Raw genomic sequence first — 27,113 nt, forward strand, 5'->3', positions numbered from 1 at the left:
AGAACCATGGTGGAAATTTGTGCACAAGCATGTACAAGCACGCATCACCGATTACTTCTGCTAGTGACGGGTGTCCTATACAGTCAACGACCGATTTTCCGGACCTGCAATTTTTCCGATGTGTCCAATAATTGAAGGCCTTCGCAGCACTGCCATGTACCCATAGAGTCAATGCATATGAACGTCTGACATTTTGGCCCCCAAAAATTTTAGCCATCTGATTTTCCGGACTTTTCGCCATGACTGCTCTCACACGCAGATCCGCTGGCAGCCATAGCCACACCACGGCAACACTAGGCCTAGCTATTTCGACGTTCACTACCAGGCTTCTTGCTGTTTGGTGCCGTATGTTTCATTGAAACAGTTCGCCACTGTTAGCAATGGCGACGACTCTGCCTTTGTAATAATCCCTGCCAATGGCTTCGGAGCATGGAAAGCATGGGGCATTGCACAATGCGAGTTCCTGAAAGTCAGCTTCGCCCCAATACAGCATTTTTACACGGTGCAGCACACTAAAAGTTAGAAGGAGCAATTTTCATGAGAGATGGCATGTTTCCTTTAATTATACACGTGTGCACCCAGTCTCCTGTCACAGTATGAGCACCGATATGCCTAATAAGTGTACTGGCAGGCCTTTAGAGCTATTTCGGATGTGCCTGTGGTGATTCGAGCTCCTGGGAGCAGTAATAGGCATGCATTCATTTTTTTGGACCAGCCGAGTTTTCAGACCTTTTCGCGGCCCCTAGGATGTCTGAAGAATCGCATGTTGACTGTAATCTGTAACTATCTGTGAATAAATCTTCAGGAGTTTCCCACTCGCGTTAGCTCAAAGCACATGCGCCACTACAGGTAAGCCCTCTGTCCAATTAGCTTCTATTAATTCAAACTTCTTTTAATTTGAACAAATTTTCAGGCCCCTTCGAGTTCAAGTTATCGAGATTCGACCGTATAGCAATAAGGCCAGGTATGATAACATTGACAATACATTTTGAAAAATGAGTGCTTCGCTCCTCTCTTTCAAGTACATTCACGCGTGGCTGACACAGCAATTGCAGAAGCAAAGCAATTCAGCACTTCGGGTGTCATGGCACATTTGCCTCCTGGGTACCAGAACTGACACATATTTGCAGAAACAAGCATTATATTCAAGTGTTTAGAGCACTCTGATGCTTGCCAGCATTATATCTTTTGAAGTTTAGAGGGTTCAGATGCCCATCTTGTGCAAAATAAAAGGGGAAATGAAAAGTAAAATATGTCATGTCAGTACTTCTTAAAAGAGACATAAAGGGAAACAAAAAATAAATTTAACCTCATAAAGTATTATTTCAAAAGCTTATTTACGTTGATTTTACAGTAATAGGTGAATTACTAAAAGACAACACGAATTTTGTGCCAGATCCCCAGCATCAGTGCATCAGTCTCATGTCACAGTCCTGAATGGATTTTCTTGTATTTGGGCCACTGTGCCGCCATCTGCAATGAAGAATTAATGGGGCCTGAGAGGACATAGTCAAAATCTATGACATTGTGACAAGCTTGCGCAGAAGCTTGAAGGCAGAGTCGGCACCTGTTTCGGCACCTGTTTTGGCACCTGTTTCACTTTTTGGCTGATTGCAGTAGGGTAGCTTATTACAGCTCAACTTACTAATTCAGTTGGCATTCTTTGGGAACGTCACCCACTTTACAGTATGTTTGTCTTTATCTAAACTCCTTCACACCAACATGGGTTACTGGGTATGTTCCACTGGGGGTGTGTCACATTTCAATGACGAGAACAAGAGTTGAAATTTTTTTCATTGCTCAGCAGATTCGAAGCTGAGTCTTACATACTCAGACAAGATTGTCTGAATATATATTCAGAAGCATGCTACGCACGTATTTCACGGCAGCGTCCCTAGATGGTGCGGCGTGTCCAGTAAGAAGCATGAGAGCTCAGCTGCAATACATGCCTCAAAGATGACGGGTTTCAGCGGTGGCCATACATAGCATGCCACTACTGTTATGATCGATCTGTCGAACGTGGGAAATGTTCAGGCGTGCGTTCCCATGACAAAATGACTTCTCTCGTCCCAAAGAAAGGCTGTTAGGATAAGCCTGGACTTCGACCTCTCAAGCGTGGGAAATATTCATGCGGGTGTTCCCATGCCGACATAATTGCCCTCTTCCCCGAAAAAATGTCACCCCCCGATGCAGTGGGCGGACACAAAGGGGAGGACCAAGAGGAGACACAAAGAGAAAGAGCTTGTCGCCTTCACAACCTGACAAAGGCACTGATACTTCCACAAATTCCCCAAGTTTTCCAAGAAGACATTGACGACCACAAGATCGCGACAGGTTATTTACGGCCATCCTGGCTCCCGTGCTAATGAGAAATGCTCAAGACTCGGGTAGAGTCACAACCATGTATCAATGAAGAGAACACATTCTTCTCTACTGTTTTTTTTTGGCATCATCATGATGTCTGCCTTCATTATCATTTCCAGATTCTTGTGGTGAAGACCCACCTCACCTGGTCGAGATCATATCACTACACTGCTTCAATGCTAACTGCATCAATGGTGAGAGTTGTGATGAGATGGTTTCTCCTGGAATGCTTCTTTCACCTTTAGTGCCCCTAACATTAGCCGGCACAAAGCATAACTGCAACTACTCCTCCGTGGTCAGCTTAGATACGAATGTGCAAATGGCGCTCTCACCTGTCCCTGTGAGTGGATATGGCCAAAGGTGTGCTCCGATGTTGACCGAGCCAGGAAGGGGCTGGACGAAGTCCGGACTGTGGCTGTCACGACCGAGTCACTCCCAACGCTGCAGGCACCTGCTCCCAAGGATCGATGTAGACATCGTGAACACCATAGTAAATGTTCACCAAATTGGACTAAGTGGGATAAGTAACACAAAAGTCTAATACCACAGAGATAAACTCATCCAAAATTGAATGCAGTAGTGCGCAAACATTTCAAGCTTTCAGATTATGACATCCTCTTCAGTCCAGAATATTGTGACAATCTAAAGCACAACGGTACTGCTACAGTCGGATGAAAGCACACAACGTGGCTGCATCTTGTTGCTAATCTTCTTAAACAAAATTCAGTTTCATGTCAGTGTCAATTTGTTTCTCTATCTGTCCCTAGTGGTCCTCAATGCTTAGTTGTTGCCTGTGTAAGCATGTAGCAACAACTTGCCCAGCTCAACATCCTACCACTGTTTCCCTGTGGCATCAAGCTGTGTTGAGTGGTGACTGGTGTCAATAGCAAGAGCAGAACAAACCTATAATGTGCACATATTTAGCTGGCCAAATACAGTAGACGTCCGTTAATTTGACTCCGGTTAATTCGATCCTTACCGAAGGTCCCGGCAAGCGCCCAAACATTTATGTGGGCCCAAACTTCCGTTATTCATGTAGCATGAATGTAGGTGGTGGGGACAATTTTTCCTTTTATGAACCTTCCTCCACCTTGTAGGATTCCACAGAATTGATTTGCCATACAGTAGAAGTGCCACAAATCACTTGCAGCACAGGGTTCATGCAGTGAAACCCTGGTGTATGTTCTAGTTCTAATATATAGTTCTAATTCTAATATATAGTTGACCAGATGTACCATCCGCTCAAATATAATATGCTATCTGGGCTCGATCTTAACATCATGTGGAGACACAGTGATAAACGTGATAAGTTATCCCAGATTATATGACTCGTAGGTTGTCTTATGTTTCCGTGCTGTACTTTAAGAGTAGCACACTCAAGGGTTTCACTGTGTTCGCAGATGCCAAAAGGAACCGAGGACCCTTTCTTCAGAACCATTGCATCGGGCAGAATGCCTAGAGAAGTTCCGAACTAATAGTTGAAAGTCAGCTACAGCCAAAAGCCAGATTTGAAATCATGCCCATACTAACCGCCGGGACTGGCCGAGTCCTCCTTGGGGCCACCGTCTTCTGGCCGAGCCCCTTCCACGCTGGGTGGGCTACTCTGTGGCTGTGGCTGATTGCTCGGGCCTGGGCACAACAATTAAACGGACACAGGGTCTACCACCTGTGTCTCCTGGCATTCCACTACATTCCTATACCTGACACGAAAGATGCAACCAACAATTGTCTTAACCTAGCATATACCTAGAACCTAGAAACACATATAGGTGAAAGTTATCAGAATGCATCGGCGCTTGCATGTGGAACACAATACCCAATGATGTTAAATTAATGCGTAATTTCACTTTGTCCATGAAGAAAATGCTAGTTAAAAATGAACGCTCACTCTAGAGGTTGCCTTCCCATCTAATTGATTTGTTGAAAACTGATAAGTTCTGAAAGCTACTCTGTAAATACAGCGTGTTTGTTTTGTGATATGTGTCGCACTGACATGCCACTGCATGTTGTGTATTTAAAAGTGCATTTCAGAATTGGACTATATAATAGTCTATGGTTCTTTCGAGATAATATCGGTCAGAGACCAAATGTGGGTGCACAGTGCTCTATACCCCGGTTCACATATAGGAAGCAATGCTATGAAGGCTAGGGAGACTTCTCCGACTGCTTACATTTGCATACTATCACATATAAAAGGGAGACATGGGCATGCGTCATATAATTCAACCTAAGATTAAAGGCAAACTGACATGGAAATTTGGTGTCCCCTTATTTCTTGAGGGGGGAGGGGGGGCAGCTGCCGGCTCTATAGTTACGGTACGAAGCCTCAATTCCTTGAGAGCACCACAAATGAACATTTACTGCACATATTGTATGGCCCACCCCAAATGTCAAGTGATGCCCAGCCATGGATGTGGAAAAGGTTACTTCTCACGTTACCAAATGAGGACGTGGCGGGGTGCGGTGGTTGAAGGGCATACAATCACTGGGCCACCGAAAGCTGCCAGACTGGCACTTCCGATTGTTTGCTTCTCTAGGAAACGCAGGAGGACGCTCTCTCCGCTACTGTCCCATCGAGCACTGAATGGACTCGGCTAGAGGCACCATGGACACAGTGTGTGTGCGTGTACTCGTCAGTGGTATCTGGTACCACGGGACCACCACAACAAGTTTCGGTGACAAAATGGGTAACCTTTGTCACGTCCAAAGTTGAACAGCTCTTGGTGCGGGTTGTGAAATTGTCGTATTGAAAGTTAAGGTAAGTCATTATTTGCTGCACTCCCAGGGAATTGAGATTCCATTGCGTAATAACTGGTTTGAGGGCTACCCAATAAGTAACAAAAACAGGACAAGAAGTTTCTGTCAATATTAAAGCGCATAGTCTTATGTCGCAAATTATGATGTGATTATTACACGGAGGTGAATTGCAGGTCTGAGCCTATTTACATATAAATGAGCGGATGACACATTAGTGTGATAGGCAGCCACAGCGCACCCCCTTGCACTCGCTACCAGAACATAGTATAAGTATACAGTCGGAATCCGCGATAACGAAATACCCCACCAACAAAATTCTCGCGACGACAAAACATTTTCGTATTCCCGGCGAATGCCAATAAGGTTCAATGTATTTCATACCTCTCGGCAACGAAATGTCACTGTACTGCAATCCCGCATCAACGAAATTTGCCAGAACGTAACTCCGCATATTGCGTAAGGCTAGCAGGCTCCAAAATGTGCTCAAATGCGATAGTTTTGCACTAAAATTGCGTAAAATACCACCACATTACACTTGTGTGGGCACTGCCATTTTCGTTCACAAGAACAACCAAGCTCCGGAAGCGATGTGTGTGCTGGAAACACATCCTGGCCGCCATCTAGCTTGTTAATCGCCTGTTTGAAGCAGCACCATGAGCGGCATGCACATTGCTACCAATACGTGACGACGGTGTTTGCACGCCTACTAGGCGAGATCGTTGTTCGAAGCGCGCATTCAGTTTGCGTTCCCCGCGGCTGACGATTCAGCGAGGCCTAGGCCAATCTCGTAAGGCAAAACTGGATGCAAACTGGATGCACGTTTCGAACAACAATCCCCAATTGCGGCAGTGCACTGCGTAATGTGAGCCTCGTTGAGAAAAATGCGGTAAAACAAAGAAATCCACGTCCCACCTACTTGAAAGTGTTTATGGCGCTTGAGATGGCGGTCGCGGCATATGGAGTGTCATTCATCGTGTCAATTGTTCAGTGTCAATCACTGAACGATCGTCAGGGAATGCACATCCCTAGCTTCAAGAACACTGGTTTTGGTGCCGCCCGACAGGCACCGTGTGCAGATTTGGGGCCGGAAGTAGTTTTGCTCGAAAGGGCCCTTATCTCGATCGCTTGCCTTTTGCGATCGGCACCGGACGTGTCGGCGCCTGCGGGCAACGGCGTGCCCTGGAGAAATGCTGCTGCATGCACTGTTGCTCTGCGTCCAGTGCCGAGTTATGCAAGATCTCGCAAAGTGATCGCATCGCCGAAAGCAATTGATCGAGAATAGTGCGCTACGGCAGTACTGCCACTGCTGGTCGACGTTTGCAGCACACTTTGTACTGTCGGCAATGCGGTTCTATATCCTCGTGCAAAGCTTGCAAAGTAGGCTAACAGAATTTGGTCAGTAATGTTTCCTTCTGCGATGCATTACCTATCTGTGCTGTCTCTTTTTGCAACAACGAAACTCTCACGAAAGCGAATTTTTTCGCGTTCCCCGCCGATTTCGTTATTGCGAGGTTCAACTGCATCATATACTGGAAACACAAAAGTGTGCACATATTACACACTCTGATGTAACCTTACGTTCAGAAGTTGTAGTTGTAATACGTGACGCAGTCACTGCATAGAAAGCATCTCAGATAAAAACACAAATGCAACAGCTGGGAAATGTGCCCAGTGAGACTTCTATGACTGTACCACTTGTGTAGCTTCTGTGGGGTTTCCTGCTTTGTTGATGGAATATAGCTAGGATTGAGAGGAGGAAGAGAAGCAGGGTGAACGGACATAATGTACAGTGCGATCCACTGTTAAAGGGAACATCCAAATGAGAACCTCTTACTTTTCTTGCGCCCTAGCTGCAAGTTGCTGTGGAAGCAATGTTAGTGCACTGCACAGGTGTGTCGAAAGGAGTCAGAGCTACCAACTATAATTTACCTGCTGCAAATCTAGGCGACTGTACTCTTGTGAATGAGGACGATTCAAACATGCTCTCCACTCAAGTGTTCCCTTTAACAGTGGATCCCTCTGTACATCTATAATGGATGTGAAGTGTGTTTGTGTTCTCAGTTTCGGTTTTGGATTGTTTGTACCGCTGGTGCGATGCCGCACCCAACTTTGTAAGCGTACCCCCGTGTTCCCTTTCCCCTCATTGGAATAAGCCCAATTTTTCTCCCTGGTTCGTGTTGAAGGAAGTCACATGTGTCTTTTCTGTGGCGCTTTGCGCCCCGGCCGTTAGAGGCCGCTTTGTGGAAGCACTACAACATTCTGGCGGGGTGCTAGTGGTCAACACGCTTCGAAGCCGAAACACAAGATGCAACACAGTGGTTGATTAGCGCAAAGGAATGGCTGTCAAGAGGGCCCCTCTAAATGGCACAGCTAAGCTGTACCTTTAGCAGAACTAAATAGAAAGAGAAATATCACAGCGGATAATATCTTGACACCACCTGGTGGCAACGAGCACAACGACTGTATGAGTACTATGGCCTCCGAGATATGGAAGCCTGATAGCCCGATTATGTACTCCATGTTCATCTATATAAGCTTGGTGCAATGATAGACGAGCAACACAATTACCCTCTGCATCAGCACAGCTTTGGTCACCGTTACAATGATGAAAAAAAAAAGAAAATTCCATGAATGCAGGATGATGCTGGCATTTGATTGCTGATAACATCCCTCATATGAAACGTATTCAAAAGCTTTCTATTGGAAAATAATCCCGAGGCAATGACCTTATTATATGACATGTTTCCCACCGTATATAAGAGGGGATGCAAGGTGTGTTTCTATATCTATTACTTTCCTGTCATTGCTTAGCATTTCCACCTCATTTTCTTTGTGATGTTTCTTTCCGAGTTTCAGCTGTAGTGGCAAGTAAATGTGACTTGCACTACACAGTTTAATCTCTATATAACAAACATGGACGTAAAGAATTATTGAATTATCATCATCATCGTCCAATATTTATGTCCACTGCAGGACAAAATCCTCTCTCAGTAATCTCCAAATTGGCTAATCTCCAATTACCCCTGGCTTGCATCAGATTTCTCTTTTTTTTTTATGATGCCTGAAAATTTCCTCATTTCGTCAAACCATCTAGTTCTTTGATGACCCTGACTACTCTTTCCTTCTCTTGGCACTCATTCTCTATGAGCCTAATTGGTTGCCGGCTATCTGCCCTATGCGTTACATGTCCTGCTCAACTCTTTTTCTGAATGCCTGCTAGAATATTAATAACCCCATTTGCTCTCTAATCTACATCCCTGCTTTCCTGCCTCTTAATAATATGCCTAAATATTTCTTGTTGCATCGCTTTTTGCGTGGTTCATAACTTTTCAAGCTTCTTTGTTAACCTCGGAGTTTCTTCATGCGTTAGTACCAGTTGAATGCAATTTAATTATTGGATGCAGGAAGAATTATCGAATAAAATGAAATAAACCTGATGTCTCTCGCCAATATCAATATGCAATGAATACATACTTAAACAAATACTGAATATAATGAAGGTATTTTTATGTCAGGTGCGACTCCATTATAATGAGCTTCGACTGTAATATATCTATATAAATGGTAATGAACCTATATACGAAAACTGGGACAACATTCTTGATTACCTGCGGACCGAATGATGGCGACGGGCCGTGCCATGGGGGCTGGTGGAGGCGGGGGCAGCATGGAGCTCGAGTAGAACTGTGGGAGCTTGGAGGGGCTGCCTCGCACTCCCGCATCGGGGCTGGCCTGCGTGCATCAAGGAGGTGCCAACTGTTTAACGACGGTCTAAAGGAACGCTAAAAGTGAAACACTGTGCTGCTTTATGCAGTTAAAGTATTTTTTCAAAACTTAATTGCTGTTAATTTCATAGTAGTAGGTCAATTATTTGACAAGAAAGTGAAGGTCCAAGTACAACTTTTTTTCTTCTTAATTTCGTGCAGATTTCACAGAATTCATCATATTTAGAGGTGTTGTGATTCAGCAAAAGTTCTTAAAGGGTCGCTGAAATGATTTGGACAAATTTTGTGGACGTGTAGGGTATAGGTACAGCAATACAGTAGCGCCACAATTTAAGTGGTGCATTTAATAGTAACGGATGATTACAAGTTACCCTCTTGCCTATCCAGGCCTTTACTCCTCAACTAATTCACTGAGTGATCAGGGCTAAGCTCTGCTTATGATGTGATGTCGTGTCGTCTATCTCCAGTTGCCATGGAGCCAGTGTGCAAAGCCTCTTCAACTTCTCCGCTAGCCACCTGACCGTCAATGCCCAGCAAGAGCTATCCAAGCTGCGAGCGTTCTGTCGCAACTATATATATTGCTTAAATATTCCTACCTCAGACAGGTCAAAGTGGCTGAATGCTCTAAAATGGCTGCCGCATCATAGTCTAAGTTGCTTTTGCACCATAAAACCCTACATAATTACACATAACTGACCAAGTAACCTTTAAAAAGACAATAAAGAGCAACATCTTATCTGTTTCAGACAAGTAAACTATTTCTCCGAAACTCTTTCGGCCTTTCTTTGGCAGAAAAATGCTTTATTATTATCAAAGAAAATTAAACCAAATCTTTCCTTTTTCAAGTTTCATGCTGAAATCTTAGCAACAATATGTCCATTTGCAATCATGAATTGGCTGGACCAGCCTTCTCCAGTCAATCATGGATTGGCTGGAGAACTGGCTCTGGTTCCTTCATGATGAAATATAGCCCTTCTTTGCCGGTGAAGAGTTAACTAGAACTGGCTTGGTTCTTTCACGATGGAATGTGGTCCTTCCTTACCAGTAAACAGCCAAGCTGAACTGGCTACATTCTATTAGCGCCATTATGCAAATGTAGAAACACCTCGTAACAATAAAGTTTCTTCAAAGTTAAAATACCAGTAATTTTAAGAAAATGCTATACCAGCTACAGATGTGTTGCTTGCACAGGTGGTCTATGGGCTTAGTTTCGAAAGTTTCGCAAAGAAGAAGAGTAAGCAAATATGCAATTACCAAAAATTGGTAAATGAGCTTTTAATATCATGTGACTAGAGAGTATGTTTATATTACAAACTTCAAGACAATCATATTTTGAAATCGGCTTCACTTTCCTTGAAGTTTCATCACATTACATGCTGTAACAGCAGGCTCAAGGAAAGCGAAAGCTGCTTAACGAAAGCTTGAGAAGTCCTGCCCTTTCACGAGCAATGACAACAGCTGTGAGATTAATAAAATGCCAAAGCACTTGATTGCTCAGCAGTTGATGACACACCTGCCGGTGACTCAGAGTTTGCAGCATAGGGCTGTATGGCACACACACCTGCGTGCCAGAGTTGTGGGCCTCCTGGCAGACGAGGTTGACAAAGTCGGAGAAGGTGTCACCATTCTCCTGGTACTTGCCCGCCGGGTGCAGGTAGTACGATGGCCCGCTCAGGGGAGGCCCTCCTAAGGGGCTGCTCGCACCTCCTGCTACCCCTGTGTAATAAAAAAAAAAAAGAGGCCGCAAGTGGCTCATTAATCAATTTTTTACCAAGTCAGAAAGTACATACAGGAGAGAAATAAAAACCACCCCTTCAGACTATACTAACCCTTCAAGGATGAATCGAAAATGGCGAATAGGTGTAACAAGATTGGGATTTTTTGACTCATGAAAAAAAATCTGGTGAATATGTAGAGACAAAGCCATGTGTTATACCTGCTTGAACAGTGCACAGCTTAGTTATAAAACATGACAACAGAAGGTGGGCTTCATTGCATATACATGTACCCTTACTAAATTACTTTATGAAATAAAGAAACATGCATATATTTATATTTCTACATTGTATAGATATCCGTGGGGAAGAAACGTTGTGTCTGCAGCTAGTTCTTTTCTTTTTTCTACCCTACTTTTCTACGAGTCCTGTCAGGTGTAAGATATATAGTAGTTCAGTTTGTATAAAGATGCAGAAACAATTCTGAATAAGCAAAAGAAAACACTATCTTGAAACTGAAACTGAACATGACTGAATAGCTGAGCGCTGCTTTTCATGACATCTCTGCTGACTTCAGATCAGGTATGCATCAGCAAGAGGAGTGCTCGTGGTGAAATCCTCAGACGTCCTCAACTACAACTTGGCTCATGTGACTTCCCTCTTGGTGAAAAATAAAACAGAAGGATTGTGTTATGTAGGTGCTGTCTAAAATCTCTACGCCAAAACAGAGGTAGAACACAGCCACTCATAGCAATAACAGTCTGCACACATTGTTTAAAGGACAGGTACACAAGACCCAAGATCCAAGCACCAACATCATTTCTCCCATGCTGACATCATAACAGGCAAGAAGAGGGTGGCCAACAAATCATCTGTCCAAGAGTGTAGTCCAGGAATGTGCGTGCCAGCCTCCAAAATTCATTTACACAAAAGTCATTCGTGCTGATTAATGTAGGCTGTTGATGTGTGGAAGAGAACTTAAAACATAAATGTGCTGCGGCTCATGGGCCTGAGAATATCACTGGCCTCTTAAGTTCACTGTAGGACAAACACCTCTCGCATTGGAAACAGGAAGGAAAGGTAGGACCAAACTGTGCAACGACAAGTCCCCGTGAAGTAAAACCGACAATGGGTCAGGATGTGTGGTGAGACCATGCAGGTGAATGGGCATCATAACAGCTTGCACATTTAATCATGCAAACAACCAATACCACACCACTTGTTGCACCTCAAATGTGAGCACGTTCAAGAGAAAGAGCTCCCGTCTTGAAGGAAAGGATGGAGGCAGAAAAAAAAATAAACTCCACCCAGTTGAGAACCAGCATGTCCCGACACCTAAGGCAAGCAACAGGACATGCAACAAGCTGTTGGCAATCTTACCTTATGTCTTCAAGCCTCTGAAACGCAGTGCAAAGAGAAAGCAAATAAAACCATCACAACTTTACTGCCCCATGCTTCTGGGATGATAATTATTTACCCAAAACAGTTTGAACAAACCACGTGTGGTATTTTTGAACAATCACTTTTGGAGATACAACCACTCTTGCAAGATTTTGCGTGGCTTGGCACTGGAAGCTTCGGCATCTACGTGCGTCTGTATCACAGGGCTTGAATTTCATTTTTAAGAGCTTTTTCACCTTAGTCACCATGTGCCCTGTTTCTCTTGCTGATCAGAGGGGATTTCATCAGAATCTTCACTCCAGGTAGAGTTTGTTTTTTTCTGCCTCCATCATTTATTAAAATCCACTGCAACACCGAAGTAAGCGCCCACAATGTGCTATCTAGAATAGCGGGTGCAAAAATATAATCAAAAGACCTGTGCTCACGAAGGACACTTGCAGCAAAAACAGAAGCTATATGTTGCATCAACAAATACAAAGCTAGAAACTTTCCACATCTCAACTTGAGAACACTAGCTTATTTTTCACTGAAGACCACACTTTGTCAACTCACTGAAGAGTTGTTATAAAAACTTCTCTCAGTGCTTTGAATTACTGAGGCTCTCATCCATAAACTGTACAATATAGTCATCAGAATTTGCGATGCCAAAGGAAAAGATAGTAATACATGCAACTTAGGTAAAAAAAATTATACTTTCCAAGCAGAAATTCCTTGACATAATGGCAGTGCACAGGCTGAACTTGTTTCAGGTCACTGCACCCTCATTTTCTTATATAAAAAAAAGACCCCTCACCAGGCCCAATCAGGAATTCTGGCTATGCATCAGACATTATGAGGCCATGTCTAGAAAGTGCTCTAGATCCAGGTCTTTAAACATTCGTTCATGATTAACGGTGCTAGGAGAAATTGAAATGTTGTGTCACCTTTTTTCCAGGAGGCAAGCTTCACTGCTAACACCGACAACCTCTCCATTTATCTTGATTAGCGTTTGCAAGCGACACTCCTTTCCTGGCTTCTCCCATGCCAGAGCCAAGCTACCGCATCAAATTTAGGTAACAAAACCTGCTTTCTTTTTCTTTTTTTTCTCTTTTTCTTTCTGTTACGTTGTGCAGCACATTCCCAGTGGAGGTTTGGTGCACTCCGACGGATGAGTTACAGAAGTTGCATGCCGTAATCAATGACACTGCAGCTATTTATTTGGCTTGACGTGAACGAACATTAATAAGGTGTTGCTCTGCCAGGAAGTGTGCCTCCTTTGAAAGTAAGGGTGCAGAGGCTGCCGTTAGGTTGTTCAGTTGTTCGTGCGGTGCACATTGGTGTATAAAGCAGACATGATTGGTCAGTGCACAATCTACACACCATGCTTGTCTGTTTGCAACGCTTAAACGTAAGGAGGGATCCTATAATGCACTTTCATTCTGACGGAAAATACGGTACGGGGTCTGAGTCATTGCACCAGCCAGGTTTGAACTTGGCACTGGCAAGAGACGAAATGCAGTCCAAGCAACCAGTTCCATTCTCTGTAGTGGGTCACCTCATTCCGATGCTCCAGTAAGATTTTTTTTTTTTAAGAAGAATACTATACAAGCTGGTACACGCTCACAATGCAATTTAGTTATAATCATCCTCGCTACCACCATCGCTGCCAGCCTATTTTATGTCCACTGCACAACGAAGGCTTTTTCCATGAATCTCTCATTACCCTTGTTTTGCACAGGCCAACTCTGTCCTATGCCTGCAAATTTGCTAATTTCATCGTGCTACCTAATCTGCTATCCTCAACTGTGTTTCCTTTCTCTTGCCACACATTCCTGTTCTCAGTCAGTTGACTGACATGACTCTGCACAGTTCCATTTCTTTTGACTCTCAGCCAGGTGAGGCCAGCCAGGCCGTTTTGCTCTGTTTTCCCAACTGTCAGTGTTGCACTAATCATTTCTTTCTCAGCTTCTGCTCGAGCTTCTTCGTTATCCTCCAAGTCTCAGTGGCATAAATTTATCTAGGGGATAACGCGCTGATTGTATATATTATGCCTGCCGTATGCGCTCGAACCCATTGCATTGCTACAGCTGTTACACAGCCACTGCAACCCACGACAGGTTGCGAAACAGAATGCAGAACTGGTTTTTCACACACACCCCTCGCACACACCCAGCTCTGTCACATGTGGCGTACTATTGTTTAAGCACTGGCCCATGAACACACTACTAAAATAAATGTACTTCACAGTATGGGCAGTGTTTCATGAAGCCACAGCATGATGGCACAACTGCAGGTGTGAGAAAAACACATCAGCGTGTTGCTCGCTTTGCCACATGGCGAGCCTGAAGAGTACTTGCAGAATACACATACTCTGACATGTCCATGCACCATGGTGCCCACATGCCTCATAGCATTAACTATTATAGCTAACGAATAAGTTTGCCAGTAGCACATCTCAGCAGACCTACCGAGAAGCTAACACTTAACTTTGGCAACCATGCTCCGGTGGTTCCTGCCCAATTTTCTTTTCATTAGCCTGCAAATTTCCTTCTTTTGACCTGGGTCCCCTGTGACTATAGCGTGCTCTAGCGCTAAGAAGTCTAATAAACAGAATAAAGTATGCGCAGGCCATGATGCTCTAGTACTCACGTTGGTGTGTTGGCTTGGGTTCGGCTCGGGCCAGGGCAAAGGCTTCCATCTTTATTTTGGCATGCGAGGCGCTCAGGTGCCCTGCGGATGATGACAGGCAGGCCACACGAGCATGCAGCAGACGACACTCACCGTGCCAGACAGCGACAAGTCCGGCTGAGCCAGCGGCACGCTCTTTTGGGGCAAGAGCGCCTCCAAATGATAAGCAATGAACAACCAAGAGGCAAGCAAGCCAACAAGAACTAAAACAAAAACAAACAGGCTAGCCCTTGCAGCTCTACATGCCACATAAGTGAGCACACCGGCCAAAAAATTTAAAAAAACAACAACATTTAATCAAGCCTGTAGAACTTGCAGTACATTTGCAGATACAGTAATGGCCTCCATGGCTCAAACTATGTCTCTTTCTTATGACCTTATTGCATTTACTCACTAGCCTTGAATACCGGAAAAGTTTGGTCATTGAGAGCAGTCACCTAAGATGTACAGTCCAATATGTCCAGCATGCCTAGAGCGCTTGACTAAAGTGCTGCAAGGCAAACACAGCGATATTCTTACACTGCTGCTGGGTTTGAAGGACTATGCTTGAGAGCAACGATAGTCACCTCGATCTGCAAATCATATATTTTTCAATGTGGTATCGTCAACCTAGTAGCTACTTTGGTATTAACTCTATTTGCCTGGTAGTTCACTATGCAGGTGCTTTGTACTGTTGCATCTTGCATAAAATTTTTACCATAAATAGTCGTAATATTAAAATTTTTTTAAAATGTCTCAAACAGCTGTTTGAAAAAAAAAAGACTGTCATAAGTTAATACTAATGTGATGTGTATACTGATGCAATAAGCAGAGCAAGCAATGAGCAATCGGAACTTTCAGGCAACCCTCAGAGTGCTCTGTGAAGTGAAGTATACTCAGAGGTAACAGATAAGCTTGGAGCAGCTCTCTTTAATAAAAACCAAAGCCTCTGGGCATTGTTCTAGCATTGAGAGAGCTTGCCACTTACAGTGAAGTTAATTGCTGCCAAATGCTGGGCAACTGTGTTCACATTCTTTCGCGTCGTCCTTCATTGCCAAATACATATGCCCAAAACTTTGCCTACTTGAACTCTGAAGACCCACACAACACTGTGTGTCTACTCCTGCTCATCTTGCTTCCTTGCGCTATACTTATAGTCATAAACATTACAGCAGTAGCCGTTATACTTTCTTTCAGCTACCAGTGTGTCCATCTGTCCATCCATGGGCGGCACCACACAACTAGGTACTTCCCACAACTTCCGTAGTTGCTTCGGACATGGATGTGGTATAAGTGCTTCTTCAAAATTTGTAGCTAAATGTAGCCACAGAGAACTACGGTGCAAATATTTTTCTTTTAACTTAACATCACTGCTATGGCAAAGACGAGTTCTAGTTTCAATACTGCGAGCAGCGTGATTGTTGCAAGGGTGATCTGAAATGGGTCTCAATGACTGGTTCGAAAGTTATGGGATCCTAAAGCAAATTATATATAGATACAGAAAAATTGTTTAGGACCCGTTTAGAGCAGAAAATGCATTACCTTCATGCCAACAAACCTTACATTCACTCACCTGTGAGAAATGGCAGTCCACGCCATTAGGTTTCCTTTCCAAATTCACATGCGCTAGTGCGGTAAGTAAAGCATGCTCCTACTGGTAAAGTCTAAACATGCATTTGCTAGTGAAGTTGGCTGCTAATGAACTGCAGCGTGCGGAAGCTACACATCACAGTTGTATTCGGATTGGTTTGTGTGGGTCAAGTGAGGAGGAAGTACGCAATGTTCCTAAAGGAGACATTCAACTGCTGGTAAATGCGGTTTGAGTGCCACATTTCTTCACCCTCATTGAAAAAAAGTGGCCGACATAAACAGACGAATTCTCATCGAACCCTTAAGTACATGTATTTCCTTTAGGTGAAAGAAGTGTGTGGTAAAGTTTCTACAGCTTCAAAAATATGTTGCAGTGCTCCTTTAAAAAACTTTTTTGAGTAGTCCCTTCAGCTTCCGCTCTGGTTCTCAGTGTTGACAGTGCTAACAGCACTAAAAAAAAATTTTCAGTAACTTCTCGAGTTTTATATGCCAAAACCACAATCTGATTACGAGGTGCGCTGTAGTGGAAAACTCCGGATTATTTTGACCACCTTAGGTTCTTTAATGTGCACCTTAATCTTTTAATTTCGCCCCCCACCGTAATGCAGTCGCCCTAGACGGGATCGAATCCTTGACCTCAAGCTAAGCAGCACAGTGTCGCAGCTTCTGGGCTACCGCGCTGGGCAGACAGTGTGGAAACAAACTTGAGTGAAATAACAGCGTCACACCGTGGTCAACGTCTGGCCAGGGGCTTGCGTAGAAGTGTCCGCCTCCTCCGCCAGCCGCAGCCGCGTCCTCCTCGGCGGAGGGCAGCCTTCGCAGCCTCTTGCAGCGCGGCGGAGCCCCCTCGCTCGGGCTGGCTGCGCGCAAGAGCCCCGCCCCGACAGAAGTCGGCTGCAAGGCTGGAGACGGATCCTGAGGCGATGCGTAGCCGTAGTACGGTGGCTCCAGTTTGACTGGCTGGCCCCCGTTCGACGCCTGAAGAACGGACCCTGCACACAGAGCGATGATTTGCAACATTTGATGGGCTGCTTGACGTGCAACACGAATGAGGAACGGAGCGAGGCTAATCTGAGCAAGAACAAAGCTTGGACGCTTAACCATTTAAAAAATTTGGGACTTGAGACAGTGTTGAGGGTCTGTTGCCGACTTGGACCAATAACGGGAACTCTTTTTCTGAATGCGAGTAGAAACACGTTTAAACGCTTTGCTGCAGTTACTTACGTGTGACCGTTGAAGTGGGACAGCTGCTATACCAAAACAGATATGTGCTGCCAGTGTTTGTATCAGCTGCTCCCGAATGTTATCATTGGAAATAGCACCACAAAGTTTGAAACACTTAAATTTTTCAAGTGAAGGTTTAGATTTTTGTTCGCATTTGTTTGCAACTCCAACAGAAAGGCTTGCCTTCCAGAAAGCCAAACACAGTTGGGTGACTATACGAGACTGACTTGACTTCTCAATGACTAGCACTGTGCACAAAGAAGAAAAACATTCTCAGTCCATGACTCAAATATTAGTGTCAGATGATGACTTAGTGAGGCGCACTTAGTTTAAAACTCTCCTACAAATTTTTAACTCAACATGAGCACATGCAACGGAAAGCACAAGTCATGGTGGTGTGAACTAAGATAAGTTAAGCAAAATTTATGAACTACTTAAGATAGTCCAAAGGGATGCAAATGCAATAGCATGTACACACGTGTACATAAATGTCTGCCTATGCGTTGTATATTTCAGGTCTTGCTGTAGCTACATGAAAGCAGCGATTGTGCATATTAAGTATAAAAAACAGCCGTACCATCTCTGGTACACGTACCGTGCAAAGCCCACTGTTCTTAAACACCATGCAAGTCTGACCAAACAAGAATAGGCCAAACCGTGATACAGCACATCTAACGAGACAACCTGTGGAGGGCCCTGAAGTTATTAGCCGTGCACAAGTTTTTTCCTTATTGATGTCACTTACGTCACAATTCAGAGACAGCTTGGCTCACGTTTTCTTTTTTTTTCTTTTTTTGCATGCAGCAAGGAACAGAAAATATCACAGTGAGGTGCTTTTATCAGCTAACCCAACAGAAGTCTGTGGCTTTAACTACTTAACTGTTGATATCTCATTTCATGGCCTACGGTAATATTTAGATTCCCGTTTTTTGTCTTATGCTGCTGTGCCGGGTGCACCCTACTAAATTTCATCCGTACAACTACAAAATGTTAGCATGCACCGGAACTTCATGCTTGCTGCATTTTTCTGCTGCTTCCTCATTGTGATTAGTGCAAGTGACCAGCGGTGAGTGTGCTCTCATCTACGGGTTAAGTACTATGACTGTGAGAGCATGGACATACCCTTAGGGCTATACTGCACACTTTTGTTTTGTGCTAAAACCACATTCATAAGCATCGGCACGATGGCAGGGCGGCTAGCTCATCCCACTGCCTACTTGAAAGATTGATGAATGGACTTGCTCAATTTCACACGTAGGACGAACTCTATCATCTGCCTGATGGCCAGTGCCGGACACAAAGACACCATTAAAAATAGGGGGTGCGAAGGTGGGACTGCGAGCTCGATAAGTACTCCTGCCTTCACGAGCCGGCAAGGTGTCAGTTTGGCTAGCAACTCAACACATGGCATGGCGTTCGAGTACCCACAGCACAGCGACTTGTCAGCTGAAATGGCACACAAAAGAGAGAAATGAGGTACGCTGCTGACTTTGTCAATTACACCGAATGCTGCATAAATAAGGGTGCCAAGTACCCATAAGCTTTCTGGCTCAGCTGCCGGCTCTTTTGAACTCGAACTACAGGCACAAGAAGCATTTTGCAGTGCTTGAAGCGTAACTGCGTTTAGGTACATTACTTGCTCGTTTCATCCAAAGCAAGACAGAGGTATGTGTCATTTGTGGTGATGTAGATTTTGCAGACACAGATGGTGACATCAAGTTTCACTATAACCATGAAACATAGCACATGCCATGTTTTCTGTGATGGATTAAAAGCAGTTGATAATGCGTTGTCCCATTGCTATGTGTTGTTCCCTTTGTGTGTCATTTTAGTTAACAGTTATCACCATGTAGCAAGTGCCTCAGACTTGGCCACTGTTCGGCAGCTGCAGACAGGTAGCTGACAGCCCTTTTTTTGCGTAACAGCATACATGTTTTGTTTCAGTTCTTTCTTGCTGAACACTAGATAAGCTGTAGTTTTATTTTTAGGAACCATGTTGGAATGAATGGAAGCATCTTTAGGCCCCACCTGTGAGGCAGTACTGTTCGTCATAAGTTTCCTAGAAGATCTGAGCTGTTCTGGCAGCTCCCTGCGTAGGTGGAGCCTCACCCAATATGGAGAAACATGCACATAGACGCTCGCAGAAAAGTCTTGCTGACCAGGCATTTCCTCGTGTATGTCCCCAACAACACACAGACAGACCATGCATGTCCAAACATGAGCACCACAATCATAGCCAAAAAAAAGAGAGAGAGAAAAGAAAAAAAAGAAAAGAAAGAAGAAAGGAAGAGAAGCTTCAAACCGTGCTCAACACCTCTTCACTATAGACAGGCTTCAATCCTAAGAAAAGTCTCAACAAACCAACCAAAACCAATTGGGGTGCAACAAGTGCCACGACAGACGGGCACCTTCCAGTAGCAGACGACGGCCAGCTCGAAGTGGCTGCCATCACGCCAACCACAAGAAACGGAACAAAACAAAATCATAAGAGGCTGGCAGATGGAAGGAAGAAAGCAAAAAAAGAGTTCTGCGACCCTCGGGCATTGATGAGAGGTGCCATATATCCATGCGGAGGTATTGTGGCAGAAGAAGAGGGAGAGGGGGGGCAGGGGTTATGTGTGCACTGACACACGGGGGAGAGGAAAGGACGTCGCGTCCGATCGAAAGCCTTCCCTTACCACTGCTCCTGGAGCTGTCAAAGACAAAGGCCATTGTTTGTCGCTCCAGGAAATCTTCCTTCATTTCAGAGAGACACCGCGCTGCAAAGAACAATGGGCACCCATTCGTCATTGCCCCCGGGTCGCAGCCTATGGCGCGGCAAGACAGTCCGCACCTCAGTGGCCATTGGCCTTGGAGGTGCTCACTGCTACAGGCACTTCGAACGGAATGCCAAGCACACTTGCTGGACAAAAAAAGGCAATGCTTGACCAACAAAACTAATGTGGCTGATTTGCAGTTAAAATGATCTACCACAACTGCCCACTCACATGGAACTGCAGTAACAGATGCCCATGACTGCAAACTACCTGCTACTAACTACAACTAAAATATGGACACTCCATGTGAGGCTTGGACACTCACTGTACTAAATGATTATCGGTGCATTAGAGAAGCTTAAACTATGTCCAGGCAATGGCTGTAACAGACATATAAGACAGCTATCAGGCTGTAGTTCAGTTAATAGGTTTTTATTACAAGCATGTCCAAGAAAATGGGTGAATGAGTGCATATGCATAATGAGTGTTGCAAAGGAAAGGAACAGCTGTATAAGGATATAGAGACACGTATGTGTGTCTTTCTGTCTTACTTGTCCTCCTGCTATCACTTTTTTCTTCTGCACCATCTTCACTATACTTTGAACATTCCACCATACCTAGGTCATTAAACATAACATCTCTTGTTGAAATGATTATGACTGTGGTTAGAATTCAGTGTTACCAGAGGCTCGTGGCATATACTTCAAGTGCGCAAAAAGCTGTCAATAACTGCACAGCAAGCCATGCTATTCCAGAGTTCCATGCACCACAGGAACTTTACTGGTTGGCGCATGAGTGCATACATGTAAACAGTGCAATGACAGGACAGTGAAAAGAACAGCAGCGCAATACGCTCACTAACAAGTGCTTGTCTTGTTGATATATCATGTCTGTTACAGGGAATGCACAAAGCTACTTGCGGCAGTGTTTTACCCTTGCTGCTTCTCTTGCTGTTTCAGCAAGCCCATGTATGCTAATTATACCAAGTGTCCTCCCTCTTTTTTCTCCAATAAATCAAATGGTTGTTAGCTTGCGTATTATCCTGTCAATGTTTTGTGTCCTGTTGTAGCATTGTTTACATATGTGCAATACTACGGGAGCTTGTGTAATTTTTGTTTTTAAGACTACTTTTCCTTGAGGAAAGCTTCAAACAGGAGAACATTATTTAACTGTGCCCCCTCCCTCAAAAGTTTTTGAAACACAAGATCCGAGTAAAATCAAAATTTCATCGCAGCCTGAGCACAGGTCCTCGAACCGAATGGTAGAGTTGGTACTCCTCTGTAGAGTAATTATATTCCTAGCATACATTTCAGACTTCGTGCTGAGGTCGTGAGAAAGTGCCCTCCAAGAGGAAGCTTTAGCTCGGGCCCAACTCCGACGCAGCCTATTCGAATACACGTAAAACGCAAAAACGTTTTTGTGAGATAACCTCTGGACCGATCTTGAGGAAATTTCTTGCATTTGAGAGAGAAAGTTACATTCTAGTGACTGTTTGAAGTGGAATATCGATTTAGGTCTTGAATTTTGTTGAAACAATTTTTGAAAATTCAAAAGTTTGAAAAAAATAGAAGCACGAAGTTTACAAATTCATAGCTCTGCATCAAGAGCACATATTGCAGTTCTGTCAAAGGCATCCATTAGATCATTCAAATCGGACAAATTTGATATGTCATTTTACATCTTACGTGAATTTGTTCCGTCGGTTACAAGGGTTCTGCAAAAGCTGTATTTCCATATTACTATATTTTTTTACTCATGTGTAACATACGAATTTTTTACGCTTTACATGTACTATAGATGCACTTCGCAGAATTATATTATCGTTTTTCGTTGTTGAGTTACAGAGTTGTAAACTTGATAGTTATGTTTCTTGAAAATTTTCGGTTTTTGCCAACTTTAATAGAAAATTGACACCCTAACTCGAAAATTCGAGACCAACGTTCACTAGATTTTAAGTTTTTCTTTTAAAGGCAACACACCTCATCAAATGTGGTACAGTGGTTGCCGAGAAAAATGAATTCTCCATTTACATGTATTTAGATAGAAGCACTCAAGCTAAAGCTTCCTCTTAAGTCGTTTTCATTCCTTTGCACACTGCTTGCAATGAATAACTTGCAAGATCTCTGCCAGGATGCATAATGTCGCTTAAATGAATAGAAAATGTAGAATATTGTCTGAAAGATGGAAATGCAAAAATGTTAGCAGTAACACTCAAAGAAGAAAGCTGGGCCAGTCGGTTGCAAGTACCATGAAACGTGATTTACCAGTGCCAATTTCATACTAAAACTGACACCATCAAACAACTGGTGCTGGCAGATCACATTTCAGAACGAGTGACACCACAATGCCCGTATAAGAGACACAAAATGTAGTGTTGGAAAGTGTACTTCTCTGCACATCTGATTTCATCCACTCATGACGGGTAAGTCATGTTAAAAGTATAAAAATGCAGACAGGAAATTAGCTATGGGATGGTGCAATGAATATTTTCGCCCCCTGACTTCCTTAATTTTTTTATTTTCTTTCCACTCTTTGCAACAATGAGGTGAGCCACGACTGCAAATTAGGCGTGCAGGAAGCCTGCTTATGTAACTTCTCATGCACAATACGCAATTTTCAATACAGTATAAATATAAAGACCTTTAACAGAAATTTGTATGGCTGTGTGAATTAGAAAGATAAAAAAATTTCAAGTCAAGCTTAAAGTCAAAAATCCCTCATTAGTAACTGGGCTGGAGATTCATCCCTTCCCGATTACACGAGGTAAAATTTCAAATTATAATTTTTCTATGCTATAAATAGAAACAGAGGTTGTGGCGGTTACTATCATTTGGCATAACGCCAGTATATGCGGGCCTAGCCTAAGACTGATTTGAAACCTGACTCTCTATTCGAACATAAGCGCGCATTCACAATAGATGCAAATCGAAAACTTCCATTCATTTATTTAAAATTAAACTAATCTCAAGTCAGAATGCATGCTAAGATCACTGGTCTCTTTATTGGTCACATCATTGTGCTCCAGCGAAATATGGTAATCACTCGTGTCCACTGATTCAGAGGTGCCGCATTTCTTGAAACTTTGCGAGACAATGCCCTGAAAACTTAAGTGCCATACATCCTCGACATTGCCTCCTTGCTTTAAGGCATGCTGTCCCTTAACCATGCAATCTTCACACACTGGCACAACGTTATCTTTGAATGGCTTGTTCAAGTGCGTGTCCTAAAGGCGTGACACTGACGCAAGGCCAGCTGAGATCACCACAATGTCCTTGTTTCAACCTTGAATGAAGAATCTTCGCAAGGGAACCACAACGACTGCCCACCAGAAAAAGCACCATAGAAGAAGCACTCCCAGAGACTATATAGAGATCCACTTCGGTATACCCACGCTTCTTATGTAGTCCAGCTTAGGGGCACCTCAGCCAATTTTTGGGTTGCCTGTTACAAATATCTTCACTAATATTTATCACTACTGTGGATCTTTGACAGAGATCACCAGAAAAGAAATCTCTAATTTCCACCAAGATCCAGGTACATGACACTTGAACTGCCATGCCGTCATCATTGTAATGTCCCCTTTGTGCTGTTGCCCTCATTATCATGCTGTCATCATTATGCTGTAATGATCATTACTATGTCATAGCTGTGTCACTGTTGTCCTGATGCTGCTGCCGCTTTCGTCACCGCTAACATCATGTCATTATTGCAGTGCCCTTGACTTTGTGCTGTGGTCACCGTTTTCATGGTGTTTCCATGCCCATTTGGTCACACTTGCATCAATGATGTCATCATGCCATCGCTGCTGTGATAATTGTCAATGTTGTGTCACCATTGTAATTCCTTCGCTATCGCTATCGTACCGTTGATACTGGTGTCTGCATCACTGTCATGCAGTCACTTTCATGGTCATCACTATGCCTCTTTTGTCATCCTTGCTGCCTCCATCAGATCCGACACCACCGGGAGGCACTTAAATGGGCCTCTACAATTGTTTTCTTTAGTTCAAATGTGGACCCCATAAAGAGTCTTTTCTTTCTTTTTTTTGGGGGGGGGGGGGAGTGTCTCAGCTTCAAGATTCAAAAGAAATAATGGCCTCTGTTCTTCCATAATCGTTGCCAACATCATTTCATTTTTCTGTGCACACTGCTTGCTTTCGTGTGACTGCTTTCTACATACTTTTCTTGAATTCTTGCATTGCTCGAAATATAAAAAAATACCTAAGTGGCTGGTCAACACACATAGTATCTGTGACAGAATGCAACTCTTATCCAAGCAAATTCTCATCACGAAGCGCTAAAATTCTAGAATCTTGTCTGTATAAATCTGCACCTAGGCATCATCACTATGCTCCAATATGGCTGATGTTGACGGTTTCCTCACTAATGCCCAATGTTTGTCTTGTGAAAAATAGCCCAAGACAGCACACAAAGCACTGATATGACAACACACCAAGTGTATGACAGCACACGATAACACACTAAGTGCATTGTTACTGGCGCTTAAAACCTCATGTCAGGATGCCTTGTTTTCTTTCACTATTAGGTGCGCTTGATGTAGCCGCATATCAAGTTACACATTGCAGCCACTCTTTCAAGTCAGCCATTTCAGGGTTCCTTGAGCGTTCAAGTAGTGCATCCTCAACACACAACAGGTATGCCACTTTTCAGTCCAAGGACAGCCTGGCAAGATTTTTTTGCAGAATTCAGTTTTTTGTGCTTCTATCTCTGCTATCATGTGGCTACCTTCAGGATGCTGAATTGCTTAAACATCTGAAACGTTCATACTACTCCGGATGCACCTAATAGTTTTCAAGTCAAAGCCAGATGTGTGAAATTTGAGCAAATGCCCTTAAAGATGAGCGGGAATAAAAACTGACAATTGGTTTTACAGATCGTTCAAAGCCGTTCATCTCAGATGGACTCGCTTCAAGAACGCACAATTGAAGCGGCTCTGCGATACCTCTTCTATACAGAATAAATTTTTGAAGAGGATCTACACAGAAAGAACATACAGAGAGCGCACTGTTCACCTTTCCCACTTTCCCCTCAATACAACATTTCCTCTCACCTAAGGCTGCAGGCTGCACCAATAGCAGTGCACTGTCTATTGTTCTGTTTTTTCTTTCTTTAAGCAAAGCTTTCATTGCCAACCTCCTTGCAATTTGAGGTGTCGTCGTCTGTCTCTCCAAGTAGAAGCTATCATTCAAATAAAAAAAAAAGTATGTAACATGTCTGGTGGTTGGTTTCAAACTTGGTGAAACTGAAAGCTTATTTATTTATTTATTTATTTATTTATTTATTTATTTCACGTACTTTCAAGGCCCGAAGGCGGTACAGAAAGGAGTGGAGTCAAAACAAGAAGTAATGCAGTAAAAAATAAACAAGTATTAACAAAAAATTTACAAAAGATATTGACAAAAGGCATTCTGAACGGCGGTTTTGAAGTTAGTAGGGTCGGTGATGAGTGCGATTGAGGCGGGAAGGCGATTCCAGTCCGTGCTTGTCCTGGGGATGAATGAGTCACTGTACCGGTTAGTACGGCACAATGGCACCCCGATTTTAAGGCTGTGGTCAGTGCGGGCAGAAATATATGACGGAGGGGTAAGAAGGGTCTCTTTTAAAAGGGGGTTCAAGTGAAAAACTTTGTGAAAAAGGGAGAGACGGGAATATTTGCAGCGTGACGAAAGATCAGGTAAGTTAAGAATTCGTTTCATTGAAGAAATACTTGCATAGCGAGAATAATTAGATAATATAAAGCGTGCACTGCGGTTTTGAATACTTTCAAGAGAAGCAACTAATGACGACTGAGTCGGATCCCAAATGGCTGAAGCATATTCCAATTTGGAGCGAACTAAAGTTTTATAAAGGGTTAGCTTCAGGGAAGAAGGGGCAGAGCTAAAATTATGGCGTAAGTAACCAAGCATGCTATTAGCGTTTTTAGTAACATAGTCAATATGCGAGTGCCAAGAAAGGTTATTTGATATGTGAAGGCCGAGATACTTGTAAGAGCTAACTGACGTCACAGGTGCACCATTAATAAAGTAGGTGTGCGTGGCAGTGTTACGAGATATACGCACGGCCTTGCATTTATTTGAATTTAGTTGCATGCACCAATTAGAACACCACTCAATTACGCGGTTAAGGTCGTCCTGCAGCTCTTGGGAATCTGAAGGATTAGTAATTTTACGGTAGAGAACACAGTCATCCGCGAAAAGCTTTATGGAAGAGGAAAGAACGCAGTTCGGAAGATCGTTAATATAGATTAGAAAGAGAAGTGGACCCAGGACTGACCCTTGAGGAACACCTGCTGGTACGTTAGAAAACCGAGAATTACAGTTATTAGCATTTACAAACTGCGTCCTGTTAGAAAGAAAGTTTTTTATCCACTCGAGTACATTTGCGTCCAAGTTAAGTTGAGACAGTTTAAGCAGAAGTAAATCATGGGTCACAGAGTCAAAGGCCTTCGCAAAATCAAGAAATACGCAGTCAATGTCGGTACCTAGATCAGAAATTGCAAAGAGATCATTAGTAAATGTTAAGAGCTGTGTTTCACAGGAAAAGAACTTACGGAAACCATGTTGACAGGGGTTGAAAAAGGAGTTTGATTCTAAAAACTCAGCCAAATGTGAATATATTATATGCTCAAGAATTTTACATGAAATTCTAGTTAGTGAGATAGGCCTGTAATTGCTGGGTAAGTGTGTGTTACCTGATTTATGAACTGGAATCACCTTTCCCACGCACCAGTCGTTTGGAAGAACAGACTGCTGTAATGACTGAGTGAAAATGTGTGACAAGATAACAGCAGAAAATACATCAGTACACTTCAAAATTTTTGAGTTCAGGCAGTCTGGGCCGGCAGAGGAGGACGTTTTTTGATTGTTTATTAGGCAGCTAACACCAACCCAGTCAATAGAGATTAGATCCATGGGC

General features: G+C 43.4%; 1 protein-coding gene across 6 annotated transcripts in view; it reads right to left on the minus strand.

Annotated features, from left to right (window-relative positions):
- Positions 1 to 27,113, minus strand: part of NfI (Nuclear factor I) — a 91,264-nt gene that overhangs the window by 10,737 nt on the left and 53,414 nt on the right. For 2 of the 6 annotated variants that reach the window (XM_065447556.2, XM_065447554.2), the window contains exons 8-14: positions 20,101 to 20,181; positions 16,927 to 17,190; positions 14,591 to 14,671; positions 10,360 to 10,562; positions 8,730 to 8,853; positions 3,895 to 3,993; positions 2,697 to 2,815 (exon numbers count right to left, since the gene is read on the minus strand). In XM_065447556.2, the coding sequence (XP_065303628.2) occupies positions 2,697 to 2,815; positions 3,895 to 3,993; positions 8,730 to 8,853; positions 10,360 to 10,562; positions 14,591 to 14,671; positions 16,927 to 17,190; positions 20,101 to 20,181 (971 nt within the window). The remainder of the gene's footprint in view (positions 1 to 2,696; positions 2,816 to 3,894; positions 3,994 to 8,729; positions 8,854 to 10,359; positions 10,563 to 14,590; positions 14,672 to 16,926; positions 17,191 to 20,100; positions 20,182 to 27,113) is intronic. The other 4 variants (XM_065447555.2, XM_065447559.2, XM_065447558.2 and 1 more) reach the window with 4 other exon arrangements.

The sequence above is a fragment of the Dermacentor albipictus genome, chromosome 9 (genome assembly GCF_038994185.2).
Source record: "Dermacentor albipictus isolate Rhodes 1998 colony chromosome 9, USDA_Dalb.pri_finalv2, whole genome shotgun sequence".
NCBI lineage: Eukaryota > Metazoa > Arthropoda > Arachnida > Ixodida > Ixodidae > Dermacentor > Dermacentor albipictus.